Source organism: Balearica regulorum, chromosome 5 (genome assembly GCF_011004875.1).
Source record: "Balearica regulorum gibbericeps isolate bBalReg1 chromosome 5, bBalReg1.pri, whole genome shotgun sequence".
Taxonomy (NCBI): domain Eukaryota; kingdom Metazoa; phylum Chordata; class Aves; order Gruiformes; family Gruidae; genus Balearica; species Balearica regulorum.
Window position 1 is genome coordinate 66468769 of NC_046188.1, and position 20149 is coordinate 66488917.

The 20149-nt window shown below is 37.8% G+C and overlaps 1 protein-coding gene across 1 annotated transcript in view; it reads right to left on the reverse strand.

The window, feature by feature from the left end:
• Nucleotides 1–2523: 2523 nt before the first annotated feature.
• PRMT3 (protein arginine methyltransferase 3) overlaps nucleotides 2524–20149 on the reverse strand; it is a 59777-nt gene continuing 42151 nt past the window's right edge. The window contains exons 14-17 of the mRNA XM_075755363.1: nucleotides 13632–13682; nucleotides 13346–13433; nucleotides 3076–3220; nucleotides 2524–2716 (exon numbers count right to left, since the gene is read on the reverse strand). Coding sequence (XP_075611478.1) covers nucleotides 3111–3220; nucleotides 13346–13433; nucleotides 13632–13682 — 249 coding nt within the window. The 3' untranslated portion in view covers nucleotides 2524–2716; nucleotides 3076–3110. The remainder of the gene's footprint in view (nucleotides 2717–3075; nucleotides 3221–13345; nucleotides 13434–13631; nucleotides 13683–20149) is intronic.

Consider the following 20149-nt stretch of genomic DNA (forward strand, 5'->3'; position numbering starts at 1 on the left):
TTATAAACACAATAGCAAAAAATCTGTTTGGCATTTCTTCCAAAGTTTGTCTATTAAGAGATATGCCCATGATTTTATTTTTGGTTGACCTCTGAAAACTCTTAAACACTATTATTATGCGATTAATCAATGTTTTAAAAGCAGTAGCAAATTTTACCCCAAAAGCTGGTTTCTAAAAATAAAATCATCATCACTTTAGTATTCATACAAGCCTTTAGTTTCAACTCTTGATCATCCAATTCCCCTTCCAGTAAGGGTGCAAGCTCTTCCTATTTCTTCCAGAAAGTCAGTCATAGCTAGGCTGTGACTTTCTAAAAATCTTGGTAAATATACACTTCTGCAATTTTTTCTTCAAATAATTTAAGCCAGGGACAGAAAATGTTAAGAGTCATTACTACAGGAAATTTCAGGTGCTATTAAAACAGATAGCAGAGAAACATCCTTGAAAGAAAAAAGAATCTTAAAAACTAACTAGCAGCCTACCTTTTTTCATTAGCAGCTCTATCTCCCAAACCAGCTTGAAAAATACTCCGCAGAGCTTTATCTATTTGAAGTTGAGGCTTTATTTTTATCTGGATCACAGAAGCTGGATCTAGTTCATTATAGCGTACCCCATAGGACAGAATTTAGAGGGTCAAACTAGAGGTGCACACAGAAGAATCCTATTAGAGACCCCAGCATGATGCACACTGAAGAGACATTCAGTAATGAAGGACCAGGAGCTTCCAAGTTTGTCTTGCTCAGCTGCTCTCTGATGGGAAGAACCAGGTAGCTTTACAGCTTAGCTAGCTAAACATTTACAAGCACTGCAGAAGACAAGGAACATTAAATAAGCAACAGATCATAAAAAGGAGAAACCCCCTGTAGTTTAGCATGTAAGAAGTGGAGCTGTGAGCATCCATACTCTTTTCTGGTGGGGTATTTTATCTTCAAGTATATGGACTTTGGGATCAGATCTGCAAGCAGGAGAAGGCAGGCCAACCTTTACTTTTATCTGAGTATTAAAAGAACTTTTATGAATCGCTAGTCAATCTCAACACCGCTGACCTTGGGCTAAGTATAATGTAAATTACTAAAGCATGAATAAAGATTGAGAATTGATAGTTGAGAATATTCCTTGTGAAAAAAGTTAACTATTGGATTAAACATTAAAAACTTCTGTACATTCAATGTTCTTCAGAACTCCTGGACTTCGTTATTAAGCATGGCAAAAACATATTTTCCCAATCAAAAAAGAAGGTGATTTATAGCCAAATTGGCATTTTTTTTTCTAAATTATTTCCCATTCAATAAAGTGTAGAAATACTTATGGGATACTAAAGATAATTCAATAGAATCACAATCATAGTAATTAATCTGCAAGTGTATTTTTATAGAAAAATTTAGTTTAACTACAAAACATTCAGTGAATACAACACGCATTTCTAAGCGGTACCATGAGTATAGGGTACTTTGGAAATGCATGGTGCAAACTGGAAAATTTCAGTGTGCCTCCAGTATGGGTGTGTATATGAGCACATATGGGTGTATATGTGAGTACATATACTGGAGACACACACAAATACACAATTCCATGACACTGCTAGTATTTACCACGCAAGTTCCTTGGTTTTGCAAATGAAGACTCTTTCCCACTAAATGTCACTTACAATTTGGGGCAGGCCAACTTTTATCCTCTTGAAGAACAGACGTGCTATTACCTTCACGTGTGCCTTTAGTGATTCAATAGTTTTCACACAGGAAAGAATCCCCCCCCGCCCCAAGCCAAGGACATTATTTGGATGCAAATTAATACACCGTGTGTTTCCATGAGAGCATGAAAGCAGCCCAAGATGAAACACAAATTCACAAGTCTACAGTACCCCTGTAGCAATTGTGACTTCCTATTCAGTGCCCACTTCACTGTGTGACATCAAGTGCTGCGTTGCAGGAGAATTTCAGCTTTTGGAATAAAAGTTTCCACTTTTCTGCCAAATTGGCATTACCACCGGTAACACACTTCTTTACTTACAAGCAAAAGTATTTCACCTCATTACACAACACACAATTACCTAAAGTCTGTTGAGTAGATTCCAAAGGAAAGGATTTCCTTCTTGTCTTAGTCCTTTAAAAAAGGTTCTAATGTTACTTTAACAGCAGTTCAGAGATCCCGAGCAAAACACTGTCACCTTTCCTTCTTGAAACCACTTTCAAGAGAAATACAAGCCCATAAACTGCATGGTGTTACCCTTAGTTCCAACCCTATTGCAGATTAAAGTGTTTAAACATCACGACACGTCCGTCCCCCCCCCCAATCCTCGACTGTTCATAGCCTGTTTCTGTAAGCAGCCAAACCAAACCCACCGTTGCAGCAACTGCCACTATTTGTTCATAGTATTTTTCCTAAAGCTGCCAAAATACATGCTTCCAACCACCTATGCTGCAATAGGCTAGTACAGAAAAAAACTGTAGCCACAAATAAATGAACCATCACTGGATAGACAGAAGAATTTCAGTTACAAAGAAAACAAGGAAACTGGCAACTGCCTTATATAACGTACGCGGTTCATTTATTCGGATAAACGTAACTGACGTGATACAACTTTTTAATTATAGAAGTGTAATAAAAATAAAGTCTTTGTTGCTGCAATCTTGCAGTTGGAATTGCAAACTTATTCCAACTGGGTTTTCCAGCTACTGCCGAGGTACACTGGCACATGATTTAGCTGCTTCTTTCCTTAAAAAAAAAAAAATTTAAAAAATTGCACAAGGATTTTGCCAGGTGGAGAATACAACAATACTGAGACATTATATTTATTGTTCCTCATAGCAAGACTTTAATCTGATTTTTCTCATCTAGCAGCCTCACGTAACCCAAACCCATCTTTCTTACCTTCCCCACATCATGTGAAACACAGCAGAATCTGATTTTGTTGTCAGTCTCCACATCCCAGTGCAAAAGCATCCAAACAGTACTGTCTCAATTTATATGTAAACTTTTCATATTCTTGTGTGTGCATATACGTACAAAAATCCAAGAGTTTACAAGTTTTGGATATTTAGAAACAGTTACCAAGAGTTAAATCTAACATTTACATTTGACATTTCCCAGGGTTATATGCACAGAATTTTCACTGAAGGCTGTAGGTCTGCTGCGTGTCCTTCACTGAAAGGGTTATCAGGAGGGACCGTGGATCCTTTCTGTTTTTGCGGACTGTTATCTTTCCTCTCAGAGCCTCTCCTGCAAAAGCAAAAAGGAAATGCTTACGTTACTGAATCATGCACAGTAACAGCAAAGATGCGTTACACACCTTTATGTTGCATGAGAAGCTGTTCCAAATTAATCAGAATTAAACAAATCTACAAAGGTTTCCTTCACGTTTTCAGAGCTCTAAACAATGGTCTTGACAACAAATGTGAAGTCAAACTGACTGCAGTTCAACCTCGTGAGTTGCTGAGTTATGTCCGATGCTTTACTTCTCAGATGACCCCCCCGCAAAGAGCTGATATGCCAATTATTTTCCTTGCAATTGAGGAAAAACACTGTATTCCTCGGATACATTAACCTCTCCCTTGGATACATTAACCTCTCTCTGTATCTGGTTGCGTTGGATCTGCGCATCGCTGCCTAGCATTTCCAGACACACCCAAGTCTCAGCTGGTCAGGTACTAAGCGCCATGGTACTATTCCCCCCGCTCTGCCTCGGTTTCAAATTTTAACTCATTTTCCCATGAAATGATGTATCACATCTTTAGATTCTTGAACATAAATTTCTGACCATGAAGTAAGCAACAAAATTAGCAGTAACACAAAAAGTATAGAAAAGCAAAATGGCTAGTCTGTAAAATTTAATATTGACTTATTCCTTTGCTGAGCTCCCTAATTTAAACACATCACTACTACCAACTTTCAGTAAAACCAAGCAATCACAGAACCTCCTACTTCACACGCAATGTGATCTGTATTTGCACTGCATTTCGTTTAAGTTCTAATTAGGTAATATTTTACTTTACAAACTATCAGGCTTTCTTGACTATACCGCTTGGCACGTACGGGCTTCTGCTAAAACCAGAGAGAACACTGACAGACAGAAAGAGCTGAGATGCATCTCTTCCCAAGGTAGAGGGGCACAGCTCTTGCTTTCGATGTTACTAAATTTAAGTAAAAGCTTTCCTCCTAGAGAAATTCCAGGCCTTGATGTTTCTGCTTAACATTTTGTCCTAGCCTGCGCTGATCAAGCCTGGTTCCACGCCAACAGCAGCTACAGTTCCACAGCACATCAAGTTTTTCCGTATTTACTCCTTACATAATTCAAAGGTCCGTTCTAGCTTGTAAAAGTACTTTCAGATTCTGAAATAAATGAGGAGAAAAATTAAACCTGCTGTGCCAGCTTAGGAACTCGTATATACTGAGAGATGTTTTACTTTTTACACATAAGATAGGAGATTATTTGTGGCTCTGTAAGTCCAATTTCATTACCTAACAGTCCACTTTACTGTCATGCAAACATACTCAATGGATAAGATGTGAAAAGCCTACATAGCCATAAAACATTCTGAAACTTTATACAGGACTAAACGAAGGAAGAATGAGTCCATTTCTCTATAGGCGCATTGTTCTTAACTTCTTTTCCCCCTGCATCTATGAGCCTTATAAGACGACAGCAGAAAACTAGATTTTATAGATCTCAAGAGCTCTAGGACCGACTCATGCTATATAAATTCAAGACAAGACTTACAAGTTTGTATCCATCATGTAAAAGTCACAAACTGAAATCCACAGCTAATTCCAACTACTCATAGGGTCTACTATTTGCTTACTTAAAAGCTTTATTTTGAGAGATCGAGCTTTCAACAAGGTTCTTGATTTCCAGATACTTACTGAGTTACTTTAATTAACAATATTCATACTGTTGAGTATTAAGCCCAAATTTACTGAGGTGGTGGCATAGGAGGACATTAAAGAGAATTTAGTTTTCTTACTGGCTTTCATCTGCTTCCCTCAGCCTCCATCCCACACCCCAACAATATGCCTGCAAATTCCATGTTCCCTGGGCAGTGCCCTAAGATTTTTCCAGACTTGTGTGCCTGATTGGGAAGCCGGGGGGTACCAAAAAGAAAACCCTCAGATTTCTGCAGAGCAAAGATATGGGGTAGAGTTTCATGAATTTTCCTAAATCATATATAACTGACATTTGGGCTACATTGTCCTCACTAAATAGTGGAGAAAGGTTAATAAATTTCCAAAATGTATTAAGTGTGGCTGTCAATCTAGTACTTGAAGAATTTAGCCTCCAGTCTTTATTTTCATAGAAAGAGAAAAAAAAAATCATCAAGAAGTAAAGAAGTGGAAGCAACCTGCAGATTTCTTTGCAAATGCAAATTTCTTTGTTGACATGGACATACATGATTGAACATATAATACTACACATGTACAAAAAAGTAACTTTTTAAACATCTCTGTGCTTGAAATATTTACATACACAGCAATTTTAAGTGTGTATATGTGAAGAATGGTTTCCAGACTTTGGCACCTAGACTAAAGGCCTGAAGTCAGAAGGTATCAACATCCCCTTAAGTGCAAATCACTAGATTCACATGCGGTTTGAGCTACGTAAATACTTACAGTACATTGTGCAGACATTGCTTCAAATTCAGATTAGCACAGGAGCTATTTCAGACTTGTCACATATAAAAATAGCTAAATCATCATTTTGGAAAGAGCTCAAGATACAACCCAGATGCTGAACCCAAATACCTCCAGGTTAGTATTTTCTATTTTATTTGAAGGCATGGACTGCAGACAGGCAGAATGTATATTTCATTTTTACATCTGACAATGTATGAAGTTTTTAAATAACACCATATTTATGTTAGAAAAAATAAAACAAAACTTTAAGCCAACAGCATTAACATTTTCAAGTAAGGTATCTGAAATGAAGTGCCCCAACAAGAGACTAATTTTGAGGTCAGAGGACCTTCTCCTTCTAACACCACATTGGGGGACTGTAAGAATCAGGATACCTTCTTTGGTGGCCTTCAGTCAGATCCTCAAAAGGTTGGTTACAACTCAAACTTCTACGCAACTTGCATGTCATTGCAAAAGCTCTGGAATGACAACTTGTGTTCCTTTAGCCCGGCTCAGGCTTCATGACCAACATACGCATTGCGTATCTTTAGGAAACTACACACTCAGTGAATATTCTAATATCTGAAGAAAAAAAATTCCCCAAATACAGATGTTGCCTCATATTGCAAGGAAATACTACCTCTACAGGCTTTTTGGTCTTGTTTTTAATGAGCTTACTGAGCAGCTATCTCTTAATTTCACTATGCTTTTGTGAAGATTGCTGCTTGCGGTTACTAGAAAAAACTCATCAATCTATTGTCCATCTTTAATAAGATGATTATTATTTTATTAAGTAAAAATTATATTTAATTTCATGAATTACAGCTGACTTCATAGAACAGAACCCTCAGATTCTGTTTGTACAGGCGGTTAATGAAACGAAACATTCCATTTTTCTCAGCTCCTTTCTTATACAGTAACCACATTAAATCTGCCTTTCTAAACAGTCGTTTCTGAGGGACGAAACAAACAACAGCAGTGCAACCAAGTAACAGAAAGGCAGTTCTGAACCATTAATCAATGTCATGTAGATAGAAAATGACTGATGTTTTTTCACCGTTCTGCTGTCCTGTGAGGTGCCTGGAGGAAGCAGTCTCCGGGACTCAGCTGCATCACCTTGCTCTTATCACGCTCAGTTGAATGCAAGTAAACCGCACAGTGCCATTGCAGTTTGATTAGGACAAAACTGAATCCATTACAATCCCCTCCCTGCATTTTTATTATCCCTTGGGGAGTCCTGAAATTTGTCCCCAAAAAGAAAAAAAAAAAAAAATCACAAAAGAATTGAGCAGAAGTGCTGCAGAAGGCTTGCTATCACAGGAAAACATGAACCCCTAGGTCCACACTGCCAAATAATACATGTCTGATGACATGCTCTGCAGTACACCCTATACGTGTGCTCTGAACAACCAGAAGAGTTTATTTTGGTTCTTTTACTATCAGTAAAACTGTAAGCAATTGCATCTTCCACTTATGCCTGTGCAATACAATAATACATGGGGCAAGCCTGCAGTTTGGGAGCGAAGACACATCTCCGTGCAAGAGCGTGATCACTAAAAGTGTTTAGGCCCAACAAACCATATTTTTTCAGTCTCGAACTTGATTAATCTGAAAGGATTTGATGGAACCCAAAGATTCCATGCAGTCTCCTGCATACATATCCGTAACATCTACTTAAAGCTCCAAATGATCCAATGGCAATGAACTTGTAATGTGAAGAACTGCCCTGCCTTTCAATGCAACTTGGTGTCCCCTCCCTCTTCGATTAGGAAAAAGATTGAAAGAGTTACTGAAGGCAGCCAGCAATCAAGATCTTTCAGGCTTCCTTCTCCCTGTGGAAGAGCTTTATGAAGCAAACAGTACGAACATGGTACTCAAAGCATTCTTTATTCTGACCCGCATTGAAATTTTAGAACCATACAAAAGATCTCACTGGAATAGTTTCAAAAGACAGCTGTTAGAAAACTGCAGTGAACTTGGGCTAAAGACACCTTAACTACTGAACTGCTGGAGAGAAGTATCTTTAAAAATCTCCTACACTGCAATAACCACAAGCTTCTAAGTGGTAGTCATGCATGCCTTCCCAGTTAGATGACTGTAAGCTCTGACATCGCTCTTCATGGTAAGATTGTCCTTGCTTGAGGCTGACAAATTAAACACCATCCGGTTTTCCACTCCAGTTTAGACTAAGTGAACCCACTACCTTACGCAAGCAACTGGAAAAAAAGCAAGTCTCAAAAGCATTACTCCAGAAGAGTTGGCTAGAAAGTAGTTTCCATATACCATCTATCTTCTGGAAATGAAAAAGAACAAGGAAAGACAGCAATCATTTGTGGTGGGACCAAGAGCATTTCCCTTAAACTCGGTAACTTATCCTTAATCCTGCCATTCATCATCATAAACCGCAGGCACCTGCAGCCCTACAGACTGCCACCTTCCCATTTGGCCACGTCTCTTACTGAATCACAATGCAATGAGAGCCAATGACCAGTAATTCCGTACTGAGCAGTAATCGCTGCCTTTCGGTATTAGCCATCTGATCTGTGACACCCTTCTTCCACTGGCTGGTTACTCCTATGAACTAAGCAGCTGTTTACCAACTCCCTTCCATTGTTCAGCCTCTTCTGAAACTACGTTGAGGTTCTGTCTTTTCCTCTCACGCCTTGAGTATATTCTCCAAAGAGTTTTTTTACTCAATTGGCATGTTTCCACTCTAAGACAAACTATGAGCTAGGCTGCTGCAAAGAAGTCTACACAACCAGTTGAGTAAGCTAAGACAGTCTTTATGGCTGCCTAAGATAACAAAGATTCCCAAGATAGCTCAAATACCAGAAATATTTGCCACAGGGAACCGTGAAGGTCAGATACATGGTCCTCCAAAAAGTATAGCTGTAGTAGCCAAACTCACTCACCTAGAACTAGTCTTAATTCACTAGTTCTTGTAGTGGAGCTCCTAAACTGTGGAGCCTTGTCTCAAATCTTCCTCTCTTCGCTCTTGTAATAAAATTCTGAGAAAACTAAGATTGCCGTTGCTCTATGAGCCATATCCACTTGCAGTTGCGGAACTCGCAAAGGGGGTCACAGAGAACAGCATGAGAAATCCATCCAAGTTTTCCTGTCTAGATACAGAACTTCTGTGATCTTTCAATGAGATAAAACAGCCGCGGGAAGAGATTCTCTCAATTTAGTGCCTGAAATACACACTTACAAATGTTTCTGAAAAGTCAGCAGGATGATTTTTAAACTGCAGATTTCGAAAGATACAGCCTAAGACATGCAAGATTTAGTGTGACCTCAAAATTCAAGTTTTAACAATTACTAGATTTTAAAAGCGAGCATCATTTTTGGAGGTATCACTTGCAAGTAAACAAGTGACAGCGTGCTACAGACACCATGCTGCAGCTGTGGACGGGCAAAACAGACGCTAAAATCTCAATGAGGAACCAAATTATCCAACTGGGATGTACAATATTGAAGTATTTCAGTACAAGATCAAAACATTCAGACAGATTAATTGTGCCAGTGTTGTTTTCCTACTTTTAACAAAGCTCTCTAGGTAGACAAATTAACTTTTTTCAGTTTGTAAATTTACAAACAGCTACCCAATTATGGAGACTGGGGAGTTAAAGATAATCAAGGATTTTTACAGGGGCTCAGTCATGTGAGTTCTACTTCAGTTTTGCTGTGCTAGCCCCTTTTTAGCACCATAGAAAAAACAAATCAAGGCTTTATTTCCACTGCAAGGCAATATCAAGAACACAAAATGCCGACAATATGCTGTTTTATTGCTAATAGAATTTGCTTGCAGAGAGATCTGGGTTTTAACTTAATGCACTGGTAGTGACAAGATTCTGCGAGCCCTTTAAAAAAATTTCTGTAAGCTTTTTATTTATTTAATAAATGCTAGAGACAACCAAATGAGAATGATATTCTGTATACAGTTTTTGGTTATGAAACTTAGCAGGAATATTTCAACAAACAACAAAAGGAAAATACTTATGTTTAGACCATTAATAAGACAAAGATACTGCTCTGGCATCTCAATTTCAACTTTCAAAATGAAGACATTTCCAAGCTATTAAAAGGGCCGCTAAGTGAAACCTTGTACTCTGTAGGGAGTCTACAACACAACACACTTTGGACTGAGAAAACCCAGTTTTTCTGGCAATAAAATACCTAGCTTCTTTCTCCAGTTTCTTTAATTTTACTGCTTGCTAAGCAGTTAAAGCATATCCAACATGCTGATGCTATTTTGTTTTACTTCACTGTGCATCAGCTTCAAGGCTCTTGCCACAGCCTATGAGGAGGAAAACTAGCTTTTCAGAATACAAGAGTAGTAAGAGAATATCCCCCGCTCACACGCTCACACATTAAATCTAAACCAAATCAACAAAAATTATCCATTAAAACTATATATAAAGCTGTCTACCCGAGTTAGGTATCAAGCGGAATTTCGGTGGCAAATCAGAAGTATGAATTAGGTTTAACTGGTATTGCCTCACTCTCTGGATCTTTGGACCTAGATTAAACCTCTCCCATTTCATCGCACAGAATTTGCAAACACTGCATGCCTAGCGCAGGCTGCGGCAGGAATGGCAAAGGAGGGAGGATTAGTTGCAAGCCCCATCCTTCGGCTTGTAATGGCTCGATTCCGTTATCGTTAGAGATCAAAACATTCAGTCTTTCTTTATGGCTGAGAAAATAGATCTGTTTTTACAGAAAATAACCTGGCATCAAACAGCTGAGAGAATTAGCTAGTTCACGCTGCGGAACAAAACAATTTTGCCACGGCATAAAGCAGCCTTTTCCTGGTAAATACCCAACAGGTTCAGATATCTGTAAGCTTAACCTCTTTTACAGAGCAAATCCAAATACGACAGTGCTTTATCACCACCTCAGGCATATCCCCCAAAGCTGTAAAGCATCTGATAGAGACTTTAAGTCAGCCTATTTTACTCAGAATTAGAAATCTGAGGGAACTATTTTTCTTTACTGGGGGAAAAAAAACCCCAAATGACTCCACACAAAAAACCCAACACTGCCCTGTCTGAAAGATGGTTTCAAAACAGGAAAACATTTTAAATGCATTTTATACCACCAAAGTCCTCTTTCATAACCTACTAAAATACTGAAAGCAAATGCCACCATGGGTACACTGGTCAGATTATTGCAAGGCTCAAATCATATTAGTTCTATTTATTTTGCAATATTTACTAAGAAAAGAGCTTGTCCTGACTCAAACAATACGTTTAGGCACAAGTGGGACTTCTTCGTTGTGTCTCCCAGTGCCATATATACGCATTTATTATTCTAAGAATTTATACAGATTGATGAATCTTTGTAAACAAGGATGGACATAAAGGCTGAAGCCTTCAAATGATGCTAATGTGTTTAATCTAGTACAGTTACTTTTTTCTTCAGTTAACTTGCATTGAGAAAAGTCCATTTGAAGACAAAAAAAATTGAAGGAAAAGGGTCAGAGAATGTTTTTTGTTTTTTTTTTTTTGTTTTTTTGTTTTTGTTTTTAAATCACCTCCATTAAGCAACATTACTATGTAAGTATCAGGAAACACCTTCTGCCCTGATGGGCTTACATTATCCGTAACCAAATATCCCACAAAAATGACAAAGAAAAAGGAAATTACATCAAAAGTTTCTCTCAGATCGTTCTCTAACACTAGAAATAACTGGTAGAGAATCCTAGATTCAAGTGGTAATTTTATATGATATAAAAACAGAAGGAGTAAAAGAATGGGAAAGGGGAACTTAAATAATTACAAAAAGAAGGAGACAGAAAGAAAAGAGTAGCATAGCTGTAACAAGATTTGTTACAGGAATAATTTTAAGAGATATGAGCTACTAAAGAGTAAGGAAGGAGTTACAGCAAAAGTGATCTTGAAGGTCAACTAGGTTGTGTTCACTGCTTCAAAGCACACTGTTTCTGCAGCTGCCTTCAGAAAGTCACCGCACCTAGACTGGAATTCCAGAGCCAGACACACCTCCCAGTAATTTCACACATTTGGTAAATGTCAAATGATCTATGTAATATTAAATAATGTGCATATTTTAACAAATGTCATTGCACTTAAAAAAATTTCACTTCACAGTCTATGACATTGAAATTTAATGAGTGCAGCAAGGAGACCTTAGCCAGCCTTGTCTAGAAAGAGAAAGAAACTCAACAGAAGACAAGCCAAGTACAAACGCACCAATTCATATGTGTGTCCCAAGAAGTGACAGGACCTAAGAATACGCAAATCAAAATTGAAGAATATTAGGTCAAAGCCTGAAAGAGAGAAATGATTTGTCAGATCACATAGACCATAGTGGTTTTAAGAAAGAAGCTCCTGGTAAGAAGTTGTCATGGCTGATAGCTAGAAGCAGCAACTACAAAAGCGGTTTGAGTGCAGATGCTGCTTTCACCATTGCACATTCATAATTAAGATTGTTAAGACAGACAATACTCCATCTACCTCAATACTTCTCTATAGCACCTCCAAGCCTCTTGACCTCAGTTTCTTTTGCAGCATCCACATAAGTTTTTGTACGCCTTCTCCCCGTATGTCTGGTCTATTTATAAACTGTTCAGGTCGGGGCCATGCATTACCCTGAGTTTATTAACTGACCAGCAGAAATGAGCCCCATTTCAAGGTTCTTCCCTTGGTCCTGCTAGTCTGTAAAGAAACACAGCCCTCAAAGACTGATTAACCACTGCGTAAGAGTTCAACGGTGGTGAGTAAATATCTAGCGGTTAAGTGGCCAAAATAAAAAAATAATAAACCAGCATAAAAATATAACTACTCTATTTCCTTTGATTATAAAAAGACTAGAAGAGTCTGAAAAAGTGCAGTTCTACAGGAAGAAGAGGGCAAAACTTATAAACCTTGCCCTGTTGTATGTCCGTCCTCTTGCATGACTATCCTGTGACAGTCATGGACATATTTCTGTGCCTATAAAGCAAGAACTATTTGACTGCTTGTATAGAAATTATTTGCAAGACTTAACAAATAGTACTACTTAAAACCACTAACGAGCATCACTTTAGCCTTCAAAACCTTAATTCAAAGATTTATTATCTGAATTTTGGGTTACACTGATGACTACAGAAACCTTTTTACTTGTATCAAATTCAAGGTGAAACACATTCCAATACTTACCCGTTTTATAAAGATTTACAGTGTATCAAAATAACTTATTCCATACTTCAATGAATCAAGTTCATGGCTGTGAACTCTTTGAAACTGTTTTCAATTTCCAGAGTAATCCCAGTGCCAGGTACAACACCCATCCGCATATTCATGATTCATTTAACAAATACAGCACAGTTCAGAAGTGCCACAAAAAATCCTGTGCAATCACTTGACAAATATGATACTTAAAAACATCAGTAATGTTAAAATTAAAAGAACTTTAATAGCAATGTTCTGGTCTTAAATTTTTCTGCCTCATATTTTAATACCTAAGTTTTCTCATCAAAATTACAGTACAGACCTAAGTACAAGACATATGCCTACGTACAAATACATATGCACGCATTTATATGCATTTTTAGATATAATTTTGTAGACTATAGATAGGTATTTCCCGGTGCTTTGCTTAGACAAAAAATTTCTTTAATAGCAGCTGAGAGATTTATTAGTTCTTTTTAACACTTACATCATTCTTAAAGTATTTAAGTTTAATGGTAACAGCAGTGTAGCACAACCATTGTTGCACCACAACTGAATTCAAATATACCTGCTTCTACAGGAATTGGTTTCTCCAGGAGAAAAACTGTCTGTTTCCAGTGTGTTTTGGTACACTGGGGACCAGTTGAAAACAAGACCTGCAATGGAAGAGTTCAAGAGTTTGATTAAGAACAACATTTTTGATATCACACCACATCAATCAATTACCAAACACACATGCACATGAAGTGTTTGCTACAGAAAAATAGACTCACTGCCAAACACCATGAGGCAGAATACAATACAAAACCACTCATTCTCAAAGACATTTTTAAAATGCATAACCAAATACTCACCCTGTTGTGACAGTTCTTCTCAAAAAATATATCAAAATAACCAGCGATTGCCTATAAAAAGAAAAGAGGAAAAAGCAAATATGATAAAGGAATAATAGTGACACTCTTGAAAAAGTAGATTGTTAATATATACAATTATTGGGATTTCTACTCCTTTTCAAGCCTTTAGTAACAGGAACAAACTTAGATTTATGCTGTCAAGCATGCTAGAAGTCCTAAGACAAAAAAAAATAAGCTGTCATCACACCTTTGTTCTACTTGAGAATATTCAGCCCACTGTAACCGCATTTTATTATGTATCAAATTTTAGTCTGAGTTTCCAAAATAGCCCGCACACCCTAACAGCAACTGAAATTACATATGAGAAAACAGCCTTTTGAGATGTGCAAACCCACAAGCATAAAATTCAGTCCTTGTCCTCCGTGGTTCCCACAACCCTCGCTAAATACAGGCACAGCACGAGGGATTCTGCGCGATGTGTTCGCTCTTTGCGTAGCTTACCGCTATTTTCCACAAAAGCTCCCTGCAAACAGAGGCAGAGCGTCATCAAGCAGGGAATATTTTTCTTCCTCTACAATACACACAGATAAGGGAAAAAGATTCACGAATGCTTCACGCTGGCTTTTCCAGCAGTTAATAATTTCTACCAGTAGCTCTCCATAGGATTCCTGGGAACACTTCTTCTGTCCCTCCTGCCATCCTACTCCTAACCTCAAAGAACCGCTCTCTTCAGTGCGTAATTCATTAATGGGACTTTTCTTTCAGCTTGAAGAGGAAAAGAAATACAAAATGTCCACACACAAAACAGTACACCGACACTATTATACAGCTTTCTAATACTGTCCTGCTTTTTTGACAAAAAAGCCTGGTGAGAGTCCCAGAAATTCAAAGAATTCAAATAAAGAACTGGAAGATGCTAAAGACAATCAACTCCACAGTTTCACCTCTGAAATCCTGTCCATGCTCATCTTTATTTGCTTCCTACTGTCTCCTACAAAAAGGCTAAAGCAAATCAGCGGGCCCAAGGCAGTTATGCCTTTTCATTCTACGTCAGCCTGAAGAACTGACCCAGAATAGAGCTTTTGAGAGACTCCAACTACAGCAGCTGGGGACTCTCTATCCCTGCGACAGCAGGAACGGATTCTCCCCACGTCAGCTATAGTACACTCAAACAAGATACGTACCAATTCAACGATGGCAAGCCCGTTGCATGAAAACTCAAAGCAAATGACTGATTATAAACTTCCTCTCACGGCATCGGTGCTTTTCTCCTACTCTAAGTCCAGGAAACTGGTTGTTCTGAATAGTTACAAAGGGCAAGTTCTGTAGCATGCCCTTCATTCACATTGACTCAGAGATAGATCGTGAAGGGGAAAAAAGAAGTCAAACATTACAAAATTAAGGTAACAAACTGAATGGCATAGGGCTTTACCATTATGCAGTATTTAATCTGAACGACAGCTAAACTATTCTGGTATTTTTCCTCTCTAGTCTAAATCCAGAACAGATTTCACCAACATGGTGGAGAACACAACGTGTTAAGCAAGTAAGTCTAGAATCCTAAAATGGTTTGGGTTGGAAGGGACCTCAAAGATCATCTAGTTCCAACCCCCCTGCCACGGGCAGGGACACCCTCCACCAGACCACGCTGCCCAAAGCCCCATCCAACCTGGTCTTAAACACTTCCAGGGGTGGGGCCTCCACAACCTTTTGGGACAACCTGTCCCAGAGGTCTATGTTAAAGCATCCATGTTAGCTTTTCAACTAAGGATACTCCAGAGAAGTCTGGCAAGTTCCAAATTCCCATGTGGGCAAATATTCTTAAAAAACCTCCAAAAACCCCAGGGAGACACTGAGGGACCTTCGTGACAAATGAGTACCAGGTGTTGGAAATGGTGACTCTTCCATCCCTTAAGTAAAGTCTTATCACTCAATACTGACAATCTCATTCCCAAGTGAATTACAGCCTTGTCTCTAATATGCCTTTTTGAGTAAATACTGAGAAGGTTTTGACAAAGTTTTATTGACCCATCAGACTACCTTTCTTGATGCACAATCTTTTCTGGACATTAGTGAGAGACCTACTAAGCCATAAAAATATTTTTCAATCATCAGGTCAATACTGTTGATATGCTTACAAATAAGACCTAGGATATGATTACTGGAGAAAGAAAAACAAGGTTGTGACAACAAAAATACATTAAGAACGGAGGGAAAAAAACGGGCTTCCACAGAAAATGAGACAGTCGAGCTACTTTTTGAACCAGAAAGCTAAAAGCTCCAGACATACCATGGCTAAGAGGGATGCAATTATCTATACGCTTGGTAGCAAGAAGTAACAGAAACACCCTATATGTGACCCTGAGAAAACATCCCCAGATTAGCTTTTTTGGGGGATCAAATTCAGGCTGAAAAGAAACTGCAGTTACAAGCAGTAATAACCTATAATCTCTGACTGCATTACAGAAGCCTATTTCAATAGTCCCCAAACGCAAGTGCTAAAAAACCCCTAAACCAGAACCTCCACCACCCCCTTAAGGTATATTAGTGTAAGCCTTGCACCACTACAGAAATGATCTGGTACCCCACGTTAATGTCTTGGAAAATAAAAAAAAAAAAGGTAGAAGTACACACAGATGATGCTTTCCACAATTTCATCTACAATCACTAGTCCTCTATATTTAAAAACAAGTTCTCTCAAATCTAAAAAACCCTACACAAATCAAAGTTGAAATACCTGATAATACAAAACTAGCTATAAAATTGTGCTTATGGTTATTATCTTCTTTGTAGGAATTTATATCTTCCCTTACATCTTAACCTTTTTTTTTGAATTCATTACTTGTTGGTGGGTTTATGCTGAAACGCACAATACATATCTTTTATATTTAAGTACATTTCAGTGAAATAATTCTATAAAAGTGAAGTTCAAAACATTTTCCTGTCATTTCACTTTTGAACACTACCACAAATTGCAGCAGCTATAACAGTCAACGAGAAACTTCTATTAAATATGCAATACTACAAAGGAAGACATTTCCAATGTTTATACCTTGAAGGAAGATTAAGTCCTCCCTTCTTGTAAAATTTAACACATGCGGCTAAAAAGCAAAAGAAGGAAAAAATCACAAGTGGCATAGTAGAAGCAATCACAGACACAAACATATTAAAATGGAATATGGGGCTGGGCAGATTTTTACTAAAGGTGGCATCTTTTTTACAAGAAGTCAAACTAAAGAAAAGGAACAAGCAAATAATGCTCCCATAAATTCTAGGTGATGTTTTACAACTACTGCCCTGTGGGTTTTGTTATTTGGTTTGGTTTTTAAGCATAACGATAACAGTTATTTCTCCCATTGCAGTTTTCCTCATCTTTTTGCTCCACCTTTGACAGCTCATTTACAATTTCACCAACGACTAATCAGCAAGAACTTAAGCCTTCTCTGGAAGAATCTTTCAAGTGCCAGTCTCTTGAATACCATGAAAGAGGAAAACAAAAATAATGACTTTAAACTGGTAATAAATAACTGCAACTCCAACCTGACACATGCTCTGGCCTCAAAGGATGTAAAATGTTAGGAACCAGAGCAGAAATATTATTCTTCCTGTTCTCAAATAAATTGCCAGGAGAAAAAGCAGAGCTATGAGGACAAAACCACCAAGCTCAGAACAAAGTCTCCATATTGACCCAGGGAACTAAGAAGGTTAAATAAAGAACTACGGAAATATTTAGGAATAGATGGACGTAACAGAGACCGCAAAGCATCATCCTATAAAGGTCAACAAAGAGTTCACTCAACGAAGAATAAAATATTCCTGAAGTTACAACAGCAGCCACCAACTTCTATCTGATTTTTCAAACCCAGGTTTTGATGAAGAGTTCGTGTAAAGCACCTTAAGGTCCTCATCCGTCACTGAGGGTTTCCAAGGTGCTCACGCAAACATACGAAAAACCTGTACATGAAGCACGCCCTCCCAGTAAGATTCGCTTGTCTTCAACATATTTTTCTTCCCTCCCAGATAAATATTTTGAGCCTTTTCTCCCTTTATTCATGTAACACGTACCAAATATATTAAGATCACAAAAAGCTTTAATATACGTAATAGATGAATATTAGTACATTTTATTTATACTCTACCACTTAGAGCCCTTAGCTGCAATGGGAAGGGGAGTATAAATTTTAATTCAAGTATATCTGAATACTAAGGCTTTTTGCTGAAGAAAATGGCTGGCTATACACACAGAATTTTAACAGGATAAAACAAATGAGACTGCGCGACTCCTTATGAGATCTCGTAAAGGCAACCTTACCAATTCACTTAGGAACAAGGAAATTAAAAATTATCATCATCGCTATCACCTACAGTGAGTAATTTATCATTCTTGCTCTTCACTAGTATCATGTTCCAACAGTGAGTGGCTACAACAAATACAATTAGACAGCTGGCCACAGAAGTGGGAGATAATGTGCTTTTGATGGAGTTTATCCAAGCATGGAGATGGAATGTTTGTCATCCATGCAGCAGAGTTGCTGCATTTTTATCACAGGGAAAAGAAACCCCTGGCTATTAAACCTCAACAATTCTGTGTTTTAAAAAGACTAAGAATCTGGAGATCACTGCAGAGGAGGCTACCAATAACTAAATAAATCAGAAGGACAAATTCTGCTTCATAACATGATAGAGTAGTCTTTCCTTTAAACATAAATTGGGCTTTCAAGGTGTGTTTAACTGTGGTACCCAAAGCCAGATTTCCAACTTCTAGGTTTTTTAAAAAAAAAAAAAGAAAAAAAAAGAAAAAAAAAAAAGAGTTTCTCCCCTAAGGTTGGAATTAAAGACTTATATGCTAATACTTATTGTTGACTTGCATGGGGAAGACTGGACATTAAGAAATGAAAATGTCTAACATGTAAGAAGATTTTAACAAGCAAAGATTTTCCTTCATCAAAATAATATTCTCCAGGCAATTCAACTTCTTTTTTCCTCCTAAAGGTTTTAATACATCAGTCACGTCCTCTGGTTCATTATCCTTCTTTCACCCCCTTCCTCCCTCCCACTTTTTATACACATCCCCTGCTCTTTGACAAGATCTCTTGGGAGCAATGAAGAGATACTGCCATTTTCCTCCCAGGGGATATTGTTATTCAGCCAGGAAAGATCAACCTTGATGGACTCACAGGGGAAACGCTCACAAACAAAAGAGAAAGTTTGTCAATTGATTTCTACACTGAGGGTAATCACCATTATATTTTATCTCAAAAGCTCACACAGTGATCAACTTAGAATACAATTAATGGAATATTTTCCTAGCAGCATCTACTAACTGATATTAGCCAGATGTCTCATTAAAATCAGCAGTGACAAACCCTAGCTCTTTACCAGGAAAATGCACTTTTGCAGGCTAATTAAATTTATTTTTGGCCATTATCTTTGTAAGACTGAAATCAAGTTAACTTGCACTGAAAGTGCTTTGAAACTATTTCATATAATGATTCCATGCAACTGTTTCGTGCTTTGAAAATCTTCAATCTGTGAAAGCTAAAATAATTATAAAGAAACTTAATCCTAAAAGATACTACGTGGTGGTAAACCACAGGAGGAAAAACCAAAAATCCACAGAAATAATACGTGCTCTGAGAAAAGCCTTGACTTCCCCTCCACCTCCAAAAAGCTTCTGAAAAACTAAGCACCACATTTAACATATTTATTTTTGCTCAATCTTGCCATATTTCTCAGATTTATTAAGACTTTTTTTTTCTTGAAGACTTATCTAATTGCTTGAACACCTAGAAGAAAAAATTACTTAAAGCATTAAGCTTTTTGAAGGATATAATGTGTATATAACGCATATAAAATGCATTACAGGATCATCTGCAACACCCTTAAGATGCGCCTACACAAAGACATCACGCTGCTCTGTTATGAGCATGACTTAATACTCTGCTAGGTTGATTTTTTTTTTGTTATCCTAAAGTATAAGAGTAATTTAAAATAATTTACAGGTGGAAGGACAGACTTGAGTCAGGTATGTTTCAATTAATACTATGCTCTTAGGTTTTGGGAATGGCATAGCTTTTCTATTTCTCATCAGTTCATTGCTAAGTCTGGGCATTTATGTCCTGACTTGGTCCATTTATTTACGAACAGAAAAGAGTTCACCTATTCCCCACTGAACTGCATGGTTTTCAAATAAGCCCTGGTACAATTAAGTGGCACTATCATCCAAGCAGCTAATTAGCCAAGAGGTCAGCAACAAGGCCTTGTGAGAGCAAGAACAGTGGTAATATCCAGAAAGAATAGAAATATCTATTTCAGCACTTGCATTATCAGTTTTCAGGAAGGAAAGGGTTGTACTAAAAAGTGACAAAGGAAAATATAGGGGAAAAAATAAAATCAAAGGATGAGAAAGAGGTGGGTGGGTGGCAAGTCCCAAAGGTTAGCATTAGGCTTGAGAGAATTATCTTCCTGTGCTCCCTCCAGCCAAAAACCAGGAAAAAAGCTCTGTTCCTAACTGTCTC